We start from the raw sequence: 14,100 nt of genomic DNA on the forward strand, positions 1-14,100 counted from the left end.
TCTTGTTATTCAACATTTAAAAAGGCCTTCTGAAGTCTTTAGGGACAAAGGAAAATATGATAATTTGTAGGAAAGTGTTAATTGAAAAATTAATAAGGACACCAGAATACTGTCATTCTTGTTTTGAGCCTATCATGTTAATTACTAAAAACAAGGTAAGTTATTAAAACGGACATCCTCCATCTTAGGGAATCAAAAGAGCTAACTCAAAAATAGGTTATTTATATATAGCTTTATACACAATGACAGCTTGGGCATCACACCAAGAGTTGGCTCAGAAGGTGTTAAGAGCTTGTTAGCACCTTGTAGAAGGACCCAGCTCTGTGGGAATTAATACACATGAGATGCATATTTCTAGGATTGGTTCATTATTTATTGATATTTTAGAATTCAAGTTCTAGACTTAAAAAGAATGTATTCCTTATTTTGGATAAGAAACAGATTCGAGTTTAAATCGAAGCTCACGCACCTAGTTAATAGCAGAGCCTGATCTAGAATCCAGATCTCCTGAAGTCCAGACTAAAGGACTTTCTTTGGAAAGGTTCACACAGTTATTAAGCAAACTCTGTTAACTCTTCAGGGCTGGCTGTACAGTCTCTTCTGAAAAATAACTACAATTTATATAAAAGGCACTACTGCCTGAGAAAAACGTAATTCTGAAGAAAATACAATGTCTGAAAAGGGACAATTGCGAGGGAGCGTTAATGACAGTGGTGTAAAAAAGGAGCAATTGCAGTCCAGCTCATTATAAAGCCAAATATACTTTCATTTGCCCATCCCCCCCATTTTGTCAACTACAGGGACCAAGATGATTGTTGAAAACATAATAGGATCCAGATAAACTACATATAAATAGTATAAAATAGCTCTTGTATTTTCCCTAGAAGTCTCTTCTGTTTAACTGATGGCTGACAAACATTAATAGATTCATATAGTGAGTCTATCCTGAAAACAGCGGTGTCTTCTACAAACCAGATTATCCTCAAACATATGCTGGGAAAATGACTGTTTCAGGAAGTCTTTATATATACAAGGCAATCACTCTGCTAAGACCAGTTTCTCCACCATGTGAGGGAAATGGGCACACACACAGCAGTTACTCTAATGCATGATCACCACCTAGATTAGCTATAGTCACCGAGCTCCAAAGCATTACTGTTAATTTTCATTTAATATTTTCATTTAAATGGTAAGGTTATTTAAAAAGTGAAATGAAAATGAAGGAACTGCTGAGTCTGGCAATGACCTAACATGTATTATTCAAATTCTACTCATCACTTCCTTTAAGACAATGCCCGGCACATAATAGATGCTCTATAAATACTATTTGTTGACTAATTTCAGAACTATATGGGAATAATGTTGGTGCTTTAAGAGAAATGACATCTTTGCAATAGTGCATCAGTATATATAACCATATTCAATATGAGTTATAACACCTTGAAGCAGAGAAAAAAACTCAATTAGTGGGTCCTAAGCTTTTCTTACCCCAAGTATATCTGAGAGGCATCTAGGAATCTAGAAGGTGCTGCATGTTGCTGTGACCTTTATATAACAGGATAAACCTTGTACTGATTATAATCTCCTTTGTGTCGTTTTCATTTTATAAACTCTCTTCCTTGCATTTACCATCTTGACTCCTCCCCACACTCACCAAAGGTACAGATTGTATAGGAGATTCTGTAACAGTCTGTGCCACGAAGACTTAGAACCAAATGAAAAAAATAACTACTAGTGATGTAATATCATGTTTTATTTAAGAACAGGTTTAATTGGGAAACTTAACAGGTTTAGTTGGGAAACTTACTTTTTCATTTCAAAATATCTTAACATTTACGTAACTTACAATCACTGTGAAACAGTGGCCATTTTAAAACATAAAACCTTCACGTTAATATTAAATTTTATTAGTTAGTAGCTTTGCTCAGAAGTTATATTTGAAATCAAATATGCTAAAATGTATGTTCCTAATCTTGCAGTGCTACCTAACTCTAAAATAAGAAGCAGATTATTATACACACAAACTTTTGAGTGAAATTGAAAAGAATGTATCTTTGTGGTTTTCTGACATAAATAAGGAACAAGAGCAAAACACATGTTTACTTCCATATTAAAAATGGAGATATACTTTGGTACAATTATTTTTTTTTATCACACTTTATGTATTTTAAGACAGATAAACTTACTTCCTTCTCTGGAATAAAGGCACTTGGTCCTCTTGTCAAGGGTTGAGATACTCTGATTCTTTTATCCTGTTTTTAAAAGAAAAGTTTTAAGTATTAATGATGGTTTTCTAAGAAAAGTTAAATTGGTGCAAATTTATTGCTAAGGTACTGAAATAAATAGAATTATATAAAATCAGGGTAAATGTTAGGTCTCAGATCAAAAGAAACCCATAGGGCCGCTGTGCGAATAAGGTAACAGGGCAAGCTCCTACCAGCTGGGTGCCCAGTAAGCTCCCAAAATGTCATTTCCCTGTCATATTCTAAAGCATCATAGATTTTTTTTCAGCCCACTGTCGACATGACTTAAAACCATCAACCTTCATAATAAAATTGTATCTATAGTATACTAGTACACTGTTAGGCCTCAATTTGAAAGCTGAAAGGAAGGTTAAATTCAAAGAGGATTACATGCAACTCCCAAAGCAATGACCGGACGGGTTTTTCTGAATAAAATAGGAATAATCAGATTTAATATAAAGTTGTGAAGCTTAAAATAAAAAAAATATAAAACTTGGAGAGGTAGGGGTTAATTTAATCTAAGAAATGGGAGAATTCAACAATGCTTATTGTCCCGCTTAGTATTCTACTTACTATTAACTGGCAAATTGCCAGTGGTATGTCTGTTCAATTTTTCTTTTTAAGTTTTTGATCTTTTTTTAAATTTTTCTAAATTGAAAAATATTTCGGTGGTCCCATTTAAGTGTGAATATCTATAAACCACATAAATTCCAATCGGAATAACTCCCTTCCCTGTAGCCACGTGGAGAAGCAGGAATAGTCAGAGGAAGGCTCTCAGGCTTTGCAGTCCTTCTTAGCCGGGAGAAGAAGATAGGAGACATGGCCACTTAATGTTCTACAATAAAAGTAATGTTCTAAAGTTCTGAAAAAGAAGCCCTCCAAAACTGTAACATAAAAATAGGGGCCATGCCATGGTTTATAAATATTATAAAGACTGAGTGGGAAATGAAAGAACATGGGAACAGACGTCTACTGGAAAAGAGTATTTTAAGTTTTAGGTGCCACGAAGCCCTCCTCAGGAAGCTTCTAACCTGAGAAAGTAGCTCATGTGTTTCCTTATCTGAGGATGGCAATATTCATTTCACATGACCTTATCTCCTGACCACAACTGATTAGACCAATAAACACAGAAGCTGATCTCTAGCCCATGGGTACCCTGATGAAAAAGTTCTGCCCAAATAGAGTTGAGGGTAATTAGCTGCATCAGTAAGAGATTAGAGTACTACAAGTAACTCTAGAGTACCAGAGTTATATGAAAGTAATACAACCTGACAGAGAGAAGAGAAACAAAATAGCACTCAGAAGCAGAGGCAAAGAAAAAGCAACAAAGAAGCACCAGAATAAGCATGGACAGAGGCCTGCTTCTAAGGGGAAAACCACTAGTTTCTATGGATTCACTAGAAAAAGTAGAACCTATTCATGGGCTCTCTCTTCTTCCTCCCTGCTTTCCTCTTCCTTCTCTCTCCATAAAGTAATCTGAGTCTTTTTTGTTCCTTAAAATCAAAGAGCCTACCAAACACAAAATAGTTACTTTAATTCTTTATTAGGAAGCAGTCACGAAACAAATTGGCCAAAGAAGGCAGTCAGGCATTCAACAATTTTTTGAGAGCTTAGATACTGAGGATACAGGGTGAACAAAATAGATATGGTTCCTGCCCTCATGAGCTTGGCACACAATCAGCAACAATTTTCAGGGTCCTATCAAAATAAATATATTGAATAATGACAATCTTAAACTGATAAAGTTTCAGAAAGAACTAAGCACCTAGTTATAAAGTGATGACAAGTATATCTCGATTTACTGTTCAAGTACAATAGAGGACTGACTCCATGTAAAAAGAGGTAGTTTAGAATATCAAATATTTGTATTTCTTGCCTACATCAACCATAATCTAGATTTACCCAGAAAAAAATTATTTAAAAGAAAAAAACATATTTTTTCCCTTTGCTGGCCTCTGTAAATTATAGAAAGTAAAATTTCAAATACTCTCTATATAACGTAGCCTAATGCACTAGCATATTAAGACTGATCATTTCAAATGAACAAAGCTGTTAGCGAGCCTGATTGTGAAGACAAATCATAGGCTTGAGGAGAAAAAGGTCAATAGGGGGAGACAAGGCTTTTAATTATAAGAAGTACATAAAATTCAGAGAAAATATAGGGAGGGAAAAATAAACCAAAAGTGTACAAAGGGACTTTGGAGACAGAAGTATTTATTACTAATATGATTTGTTTATGAAAGAAATCACTTTTTGATACATTTATCAACTGAATTTACCTTTAAATGTTTGAAATTGTTATTTTGCTTACAAAAATATTTTCCAGAATAGATGTTTAAATCTGAAACACATTTTCATTACAAATGGAACTACATGTACTTAAAAAAATACAACATCTCTTAGTTTTAACCAATTGATAAGCAACTGAAACTCAACTTCATTTGTGTCAACATTCGTTTGTTCATTTATTCAGCAAACATTCATTGAGCAGTTGTTTTAGGTACAATGGGGACACAAAGAAGGATTAAATTGGCAGAACTGCATGCAATTAATTATACGTAGCATATGAAATATTCCATAGTAGTTCCATACACAAAGTGGGAAGACGTTGTAGCAATTAGTTTACTTCATAATTTCCCTATTGTTGAACATTAAAGCTATGTACAGTTTTCCCCATTATACATAATGCTGAGTACCTTTGTACAAAGAGATTCGGGGGTATATTTTGTGGTATTTAGGATAGTTTCTTGAGGAAGATTGCCAGATAAGAATGTATTGGGGTTTAAGTTTTAAGTATCTTTAAAGTTCTTGTTGCCAATATGCTAACAAAAATGTTTTACCAATTTTATTTTCATCAGCTGAGAAAATGTCCAGTTAACCCATCAACTTCAAAAGTGAAAAACAGCATCCAAAAATGTGCTTGAAAATTTTAATTAGATACTTATTTGAGGTAAAATTTCCTAAGAGGATCTGCGGATCAGATCTGTGTTTTCAATAACACAATTCTGGGGTGATGTAGCCCCTGGGCCTGAGACAAAAACGAAACCAAACAAAAAACAAAAAAACTGCACAAAAAAGTCCCATAGGAGAGATGATGTGGACTGATCTAAGAGAGCTATTCAGACCCTGCAGAGAAGGAAAAACTAATGTCATTTTTAAGTTTTACCAGCATGCATCCTTCATCAGTTGTGTTTAAAATGGCATCACTGCTGAAATGATCAGCCCAGTTCCTGTTTCTGTGTAAGGAACACCTTTCCTCGTGAGGACTCTGCCATTGTCCCAGTGGGCTGCTTTGCTTATTTATATGAAGGTGGAAAACGAAATTTTAAAATTGATCAAAGTAACTCATAAATTCTACTGTAAACTCACTTTACTGGGATTTGTTTTTTTTCTCTACTTCTTTTCTATCTCTGTATGTTTTTTCAGTTGGTGGCTAAGATCGAATACAAAAGAAACAGGATCACCTCACATCCAAAGACTCACTTTACAACATCAGCTGGAGTTCTGGTGTCCTATTAATACCTTGTGACACCTTTCCTCAGCTTTTACTTCAAGTCCAAATAGCTCAGGACTGAGTTCCTACTTCCATTCATGCCCTGATTAACTTTTTGAAGTCTCTAAACATGTGTTGCCTTGTACGGTAGCCATCAGCCACGTGTGACTAAATTTAAATGCATTAAAATTAAATAAAGTTAAAAATGCAGTTCCTCAGTCACACTAGTCACATGTCAAGTCACAGACACATGTGGCCATAGCTACTGAACAGGACAGTGCAGACATTTCCATCTGCCATCGCAGAAGGTTCTCCCAGGTAGTGCTGCTCTAGACTCTTTTTTGAAAATCACATATTCAGGCATTTTGATGCTTTTTTTTTTTTTTTTTTAAGGAGGGCGCAGCTCAGTGGCCCATGCGGGGATCGAACCGGCAACCTTCGTGTTACCAGAACCACGCTCTACCCAACTGAGCTAACCGGCCACCCCTTTGATGCTTTTTTGAATGTTAAACGACTGCTCTGCAATTATTGCTTTGATGGGCACACCTACTCAATCTCATAACCAAGCATTTTAATGTAATTGCAGAAATCCTCTCAACCAAATTAAAAGTGAATCCAGATAGGAGCAATTTAAAAAAAGAAAAAGTCAGCCAGTTCCAAGAATCCTTGTCTCAATGTCTCCTCACATTACAGTCTCCAGAAAAATACCAAGGACTTTTGTTTTCTAATTTCCCCCCTTTTAAAAAATTATGGTAAAAACACATAAGATCTACCCTTTCAACAATTTAGTGTGTAGTACAGTATTGTTAACTGTAAGCACAATGTTGCACAACAGAGGTTTAGGACTTTTTCATCCTGCATAACTGCAACTTTATACCCATGTAACAACAATTTCAGGAAAAATGACTGGGTTTATAGAATTTCATGACATTACATATTTTAGAGCGAAAGGGCAAATGGAAAGGAACATGGAGATAAAAACTCTCTATCCCTAAATGAGAAAAGAATAGGTTGTAAATTAGATTAATTGTAACAGATTGGTAATTTTACAGTAAACTCACACTTAAATGTCCCCATTTCCCCCCGTGCCCCAGCCCCTGGCAACCACTACTTTCTGCTTTTTCTGTCAGATACTCTTCAGACCCCAGCTGAGACGCTCCCTGTGTAATCACCAGCCTTCTTCACCTCCTTGCACAATTCAGACCTGCAGCTCTCCCCTTGCTAGGGTTCTGAAACACTGAATCACCCAATCCACTTCTTTGACCACTTTTTACACTTTTCCTAGATGCTCCCTGCATTTCTTTCATCAGTATTCATTCTCTCAAGTGTTTCTTCCATGGCTTACATCTTTACACAAACAAAATTCTACTGAATTGTATGACAGTTACTGTATTGGGGGAAGAGGGTGAAGTAGGTCAAGGAGAAAAAAGGCCATGTGATATGAACATGAGCAGGCCTGCAATTAACTCCCGAATCTTTTACATCTAGCCAGGAGCTAGCTCTTCTCAGCCCTTCAGTCTGTCTTTGGGGCATTTTGAATTAACTATGACATCATCTCTTTGTACTATTAGCACCTTCAAATCAACATGTTTAAAACAAATCTTCTAGCCCAAACCAGTGGTTCCTCCTCACTTTCCTCTATAATAAAATCACCACACACTATACACCAGTACCCCTAGCTCTGATTCAGTTATTTTTGACTCTGTCCTAGGAGACTGCATTCAAACAGTCGCCAAATCCTATCATTGCCTTTTCCCAACTAAATCTTTTTTTTTTATTTTTTTTATTTTTAATTTATTGGGGTGACAATTGTTAGTAGAATTACATAGATTTCAGTTGTGCAATTCTGTATCACATCATCCATAAATCACACTGTGTGTTCACCACCCAGAGTCAGCTCCCCCCAACTAAATCTTTAAGTCATCCTTTCAAAAGACTCTTCTCAACCATAAGAGTTTCTCTCAGGCTGAGAAATATTTTCCCCTCACAACTGAGAATAATGTCAAATCTAGGTCTTGGCTTTCCCTCTTGTTGGAAGGCTTTGAGTAGACAAAACATTAAAAATTTTAAATTGTAAAGCATAACACAAAATAAGGTCTTATTTTCATTTTTCTTCTGCCAATTTCCCTAATGTAAAACAAAAGAAAACACCTCAAACTAGAATAGCTATATTTTCTCAACAGATGCTACTCTAACACAAGAATGCAAGGGTTCATCCTGTAAGTGAAAATAACCTGCAGCTGCACCGACTTTGAAGAATAATATTGCCAGTTTCCTCTCTTTAGGTATAAAGCTGATACCTTATTCTGGGGAACAAACGACTTTGATCATACTAGTGAATCCTGTACAATGGCTTTTAAATCATAAGCCTTGTTTTGTTTCTATGAAAATCCAACACCAACAAACAAACCCTTGAGGTTTTTTAGCTACACAGTCCATTAAAGTAGCCACTAGACACTAATGTTAAATGTGGCTATTTAACATTAAATTTAAAAATTTAGTGCCCCAATTGTACTAGTCACATTTCAAGTGTATAACAGCCACATGTGGCAAGTGAGTATCATGATAGACAATGCAAATCTAGGATTTTTCTATCATCCCCAAAAGTTCTATAGAACAGCATTGCTCCATAGCATTGATTGGACCAGATTCCAGCTACTGGGATGATACAAAGATACAAAATGGTTAAAAGTTCAGGAGTGAACATATACATAATAAACATGTATTAAGGTAACTTTATAGAAATAAAAATTGATGTGGATGTTAAAACTGGGAAACGAACAAATTAACTATAATGGCAAGCTAGAGAAGATACCATCCTTCAGTCTTAATTTGATGACAAATCACTAACTAAAGAGACATTTTCTAAAAGATTAACTTCAGTGTGAAAAAATAACAAGGAGTGTAAAAAATTTACAAAATTTTAAACAGTAGTAAATTTAATTGATTTGTTTTTAAATATTTTAGATAACAGTCAAAGAATTTGCTTACATTGTTTTCCATAAAATCCCATAATTTCAACCAAGAAAAAAATTAGTTATAAAATACGAACTTGTACTTTCTATGTGTCAGTTCTATGTGTTCTAAGAGATTATTTTACAAAAGTTATGATCTCAAAAATGCTACCATAAGGAAAGTTCCTTTCTTCAGATATGTTATAGCTGAAATAAGTTATGCTTGAACTACATTGGTTGAGATTATGCCTATTAAGTAATTAACTGCTGGAAAACAAAACACTGAAAGGATAAAGATGAATCATATTTAGAAAATTGCTTATGTTGACACTTAACAGCTAAGCAACTCACTAGATCACTTTATATAAATTAATCCCAATAGAAAATTAAGATACTTAGAAGTAAGGTATTCTTAAAATTATTTGAGTGATTAGATGTAATCAGCAAATTACTTCCCCCCCAAAAGCTGAATGCCTAAGAGAAATAATTGCTGCATTTTAAGCTACTAAATACCTTTAAATAAGTTATTTAATTTTTCACTTATCTCTTCTTCAGTTTATCTCATTAAAAAGGGAAAAGAAAAAAACATACCTTCTATGCATTAAAATATAAAAGGTGCTTATGACTTTATCTCTATAGGAAAGAAGAATATTGAGAGTAATATGTGTAATTAATTTTACATAGACACTTAAGAAGGTTATAAAAAAATCTGTTCAACATACTTAAAAAAATCTAGCAAAACAGAAATTTGACTCCACTGAGCATACTAATCCCACCATTTTTAAAGATATCCTTAGAAGATAGTTTAATAGCTTTAATATTTTTTAACACAATGCAATGACAAAATATCTTAAATATGAAACAAAGCCCCAAAGTTTTGAAGCATAACTATAATTAAGCCAACTGCAATTATCAATACAAATAATAAATTTCAGTTGTTGACTCTCCTTCTATTCCTTATAGATATTCCATTTTGGCAGAAACCACTGCAAAGAGGGCAGAGATGCACAGGTGGCTCTATGCTATGAAATAATACTGATGCCTTCTCTTTATTCCTTGGCAGACAATTTCAGGAAAAATGACTGGGTTTATAGAATTTCATGACATTACATATTTTAGAGGGAAAGGGCAAATGGAAAGGAACATGGAGATAAAAACTCTCTATCCCTAAATGAGAAAAGAATAGGTTGTAAATTAGATTAATTGTAACAGATTGGTAATTTTACAGTAAACTCACACTTAAATGTCTGTGATTACCTGGAATATATGTTATGTTCTTACCATCCCAAAATAGCCTGAAAGACTATTTAACAAAATTGTGACTTCTCCTACACTAGATTAAAATGTGCATTGACCTTCGTGGTAATATAATAACTAACTGAGATCTAAGGTCATTTAGTGAGAAAAGATCTGGAAGCATAAAATGGCAATAGCAGCAAAGGTGAGAATCTTTCAAATCACACCAACATCTATTACTTGGAGCTAGCTAGGGTGGTGCAAGGAACCACTGAAATCAGGAGCCCAGCCAGGCACCATAGGGTGTGGCAGAAATTTACTGACATCCCAGAGCACTCAAAATCCCCCTTCCTCAGTGGGGAATCCCGCCTCATGCCAAGGGCCTGAGACTTCAGAAGTAGACTCCTTTCCACTAAGCTGTTAAAACCAAGGATATCAAGTCCTTCCAGCTCCAACAATTTTGGGTGACGTCACCAGAGGAACACTGCAAAGATCCTTACTAACAGTGTGAATTTCAGCCTTCTTCAAGAACACATACTGATTACAATTTTTAATTTGAAGTCTCAAAACACTTCCACTAAAAGCACTGCATTTTTCAATTGCATTTTAGCGATTTCTTTACCTCCTCTTTCCCTTATTGGGCTGTTAGCTCCAGGTGGCCAGGACACTGCCTTGTTCATCTTTGAGTGTTTCAATTTTAGTACGTTGTATGGTGTGAGGTAAACTTCTGGCCCACTTTTTTGAAAGTACATAATGGTCATTTGAATAACAGTTTTGATTTTTTTTTTCAATTTCACTTTTCAAAAAATGAGTTCCAAGAAATAAAGATGTCATGATTAAGCAACTCTCATTAAAAAAAACAAAAAAGCTTCCTGTGCCATTTGGTAGGAACCACTAGGTAAATTTTGTTTCACCAACTGTGGGCCTAAAAATAGACAAACTCCCCTACCGAGTACTCTAGAAATGGTACCATGAGCACTACTATTACTCATAGAAATCAGTAGTAGTTGTTGTAGTAGATGCAGTCAAGTATGCAAAGATGAATGGACCTGATTCCAGCACTAAAAGAATTAAATATATATATATCCATATTGTAAAGAGTAGCTAATGAGTTAAATCTGCACTGCAGTATAGCTGAGTTTCTAAATGAACTTCCCCTTGGTTAGTAACAAAATCCCTTTTGCTCATTACAACACATGGTGAACCTGTTCAAAGTACAGCAAGTATTTTTTTATATTTATACCCTGACTATGGCTTAGCAAACGTCTAAAAACAAAAGGACCACTAGTACCCTGTATAACCACAGAGTGACGCAAACCTACAAAGATGACAATATCAAAAACAAATATGGCGCTAGGATACTTTCTAAAGGACACAATAACCATATTGCTAGCTAATCCTTTAAACTGGAGTAAATCTAAAGTCATGTTCATGTCCAGTGCCATCCGGAGGCAAGCAGCAAAGAACACACCTCATTTTCCACTTTCCAGGTAATGTCAGAGAAGCCTAAGTCAATCAAGTTAGATTCACTGTAATTATAAATGGATAGTTCTAATATGGCAGACCTTTTCTGTGTTCTATGGAATTTAGATACATTTGAACCAGCATTTCCTGAGTCTCTGCCTTCTCTTTTTATATCTATTGAAATTCACCCATCTTTCTTTTAAGATCCAGCTCAAATACCAACTCCTTTGGTCTCCATCCACTTCCACCAACTCCCAAACGCTTCTGCAAATTTAAACCTATTCTTCTTAAGATTCACCATTATACCGGGGGTACCAACAAAGTGTACACACATGACTTGTAATCATCTTTTGTTATTGGTATATATTGAGTATTACAATTTTAATACAATTTTTTCCTTTCTTAAAATGTGTATACATTTTTAGGCACCCTCTGTATTTTCTCTCTCACACAGCTATCTACATGTATCATTATCTTCTCACTTCTTTTGGACCATAAACAATCTCCTTAAAGGGCAGGAACAATTTCTAACTCAGCAGCTGTGGCATTATAGCACAGCAACATGAAAATAATAGATACTCATATATTTGGTGAATTGTATTAAGGAGACAGGAGTCCGGTACAGGCTTTTCCATCCCTTTTCCTTCAATAAGGCAAGAGCATCCTGTTGCCTTGAGGTAGTTCTCTGCATTCTTATTACAAAATACCAATAAATTAAACTACTAAACACAGTCCTGGATATCAATCCACTTACCTTCCCTGTGCCCTCTGGGTTCCCTTTTTGGCAAATACTCACTTTTCCCATTTGTTTATTTTCGTGTGCTGTTAAAACAAGTAATACCTGCAATGTCCTATAATTGTACTATTTTCTTAGAAATCAGAAATAATATTGCACGCTGTGACACTAATCTGGAGCAACAAAGCCTCCTACATAAGCTTTTCAGAGTTGAAATCTTAAGAGACGCACAACTACAAAATATACTTGTTGACTATGCTATTAAATTTTGGGGCTAACGCCCAAGAAAATAAGGAGAGAGCTATGCATAAGTCTTTGTACCTGAGATAATGCAAGTCCGTAATAACTACCTACCGCAGGGCTTCCCTATTAACATACAGACAATATACTTTCCTACCACTAATTACAAGATCTCTGCCCAGGTCCCACAGAAGTATTAAGAAGGGCTTTACTTCTATACAAACAATTTTTAAAGTTCTTCTATGTTATGGAACAATAAAAACTCACCGTGAATTTTAGAAAGCTTTACCTGTTAAAATGTTGTCCCAATTAGATTAAAATGAATTAAAATTGGGAGTTTTAGAAAGTAAGACTCCCATGAAGACAAATCCAGTTACACAACATTCTAAAGTTCAGTATATGGTTGATAGCTACTAATCTTTTGGAGAAACAAAAAACATGCTGTGAGTGTAGTTCTCTTGGGACATGATGGGAAAGTAGTTTTAAATGAAACCTTTATGCTCAGCATCTACCCGCTAGATTTTAATAACATCAGAAGGCCTTGAGGTTATTCTAATGGAACACAGAGTGACAGGATAGTTTCAGGTCTTTCAAAACACAATGATTAACAAAATACAGGTCACTTGCTCAGCTCAGAGGAATTAGGGGAAAAACATGAAATAGACTTAACTTCGAGAGGTTTAAAGACATAAGCATATTAGCCATCTGAGAAACAATACTTCTTTACACACTGAGTAGTCAGAAATTACAGGAACTCATGATCTTATTTAAATTGAGAAAATACCTTTTATACAGCCTCCCGGGAACACAACAACTGAGCAAATTAAAGTATTTTTTGATTTTCCATTGAATTATATTAAACTTCAGTTTTAATGAAATTTAAATGAAAAACATAAGTTTTTGTTTCTAGTTTTGAAAAGAACAGTTGTGTTTTAATTTTTGCCTAGAATAGAAAATAGACCTGATCTGTATAATGAATTTTCATTAACTTCATCTCTGCTTTATTTTGTCAACCCCCAAGTCTATAAACAGAGGACTACAAAATTGTGCTTTAATGTATACAGGTAAACTTAAAATTTGTTGTAATCAGAATTCAAACCATGAATTGTTACAGTCATTTAAGCAGATGGTTCACAAACTTCTAGGTATTAGGGCCTCTTTATTTTTTAAAAACAATTTTAAATTTTAGAGTTGACATTCAGTATTAGATTAGTTTCAGGTGTACAACATAGTGGTTAGACTTTCATATAACTTCAAAGTGATCACCCTGATAAGTTTAGTTACCCATCTGTTAGATAAATCTATTACCCACCTGGCACCATACATAGTTATTACAATATTATTGACTATATTCCCCATGCTGTACTTAGGCCCTTTTTATATTGTTAAAAATTGTTGACCCTCAAAGTCTCTTATGTGAGTACTATCTATCAATAATTACCATATCAGAAAGTAAATCAAAGAAAAACATTTAATATTTATTTATTCATTTAAAAATAAAAGTAATAAAAACATTACATGTTTACACAACTAAATTTTTTGGAAACTGTAATTTCCAAGACAACAAAAAGTTTACTGAGAAAAGCAGCATTGTTTTACATTTGTTCAAATATCAGGCTTAAAACAGAGATCTAGAGTCTTTTATCTATTTCTGCATTCAATCTGTTAGTATATATTGTGGCCATTGGACAACATGAGGAAAATGTGGACTCACAAAGATATGGAGTTGGAAAA

General features: G+C 34.6%; 1 protein-coding gene across 2 annotated transcripts in view; it reads right to left on the reverse strand.

The window, feature by feature from the left end:
* SESN3 (sestrin 3) overlaps positions 1–14,100 on the reverse strand; it is a 64,321-nt gene that overhangs the window by 23,946 nt on the left and 26,275 nt on the right. For both annotated transcript variants that reach the window (XM_033119424.1, XM_033119425.1), the window contains one exon: positions 2,187–2,252. In XM_033119424.1, the coding sequence (XP_032975315.1) occupies positions 2,187–2,252 (66 nt within the window). The remainder of the gene's footprint in view (positions 1–2,186; positions 2,253–14,100) is intronic.

The sequence above is a fragment of the Rhinolophus ferrumequinum genome, chromosome 11, assembly GCF_004115265.2.
Source record: "Rhinolophus ferrumequinum isolate MPI-CBG mRhiFer1 chromosome 11, mRhiFer1_v1.p, whole genome shotgun sequence".
NCBI classification, from domain to species: Eukaryota; Metazoa; Chordata; class Mammalia; order Chiroptera; family Rhinolophidae; genus Rhinolophus; species Rhinolophus ferrumequinum.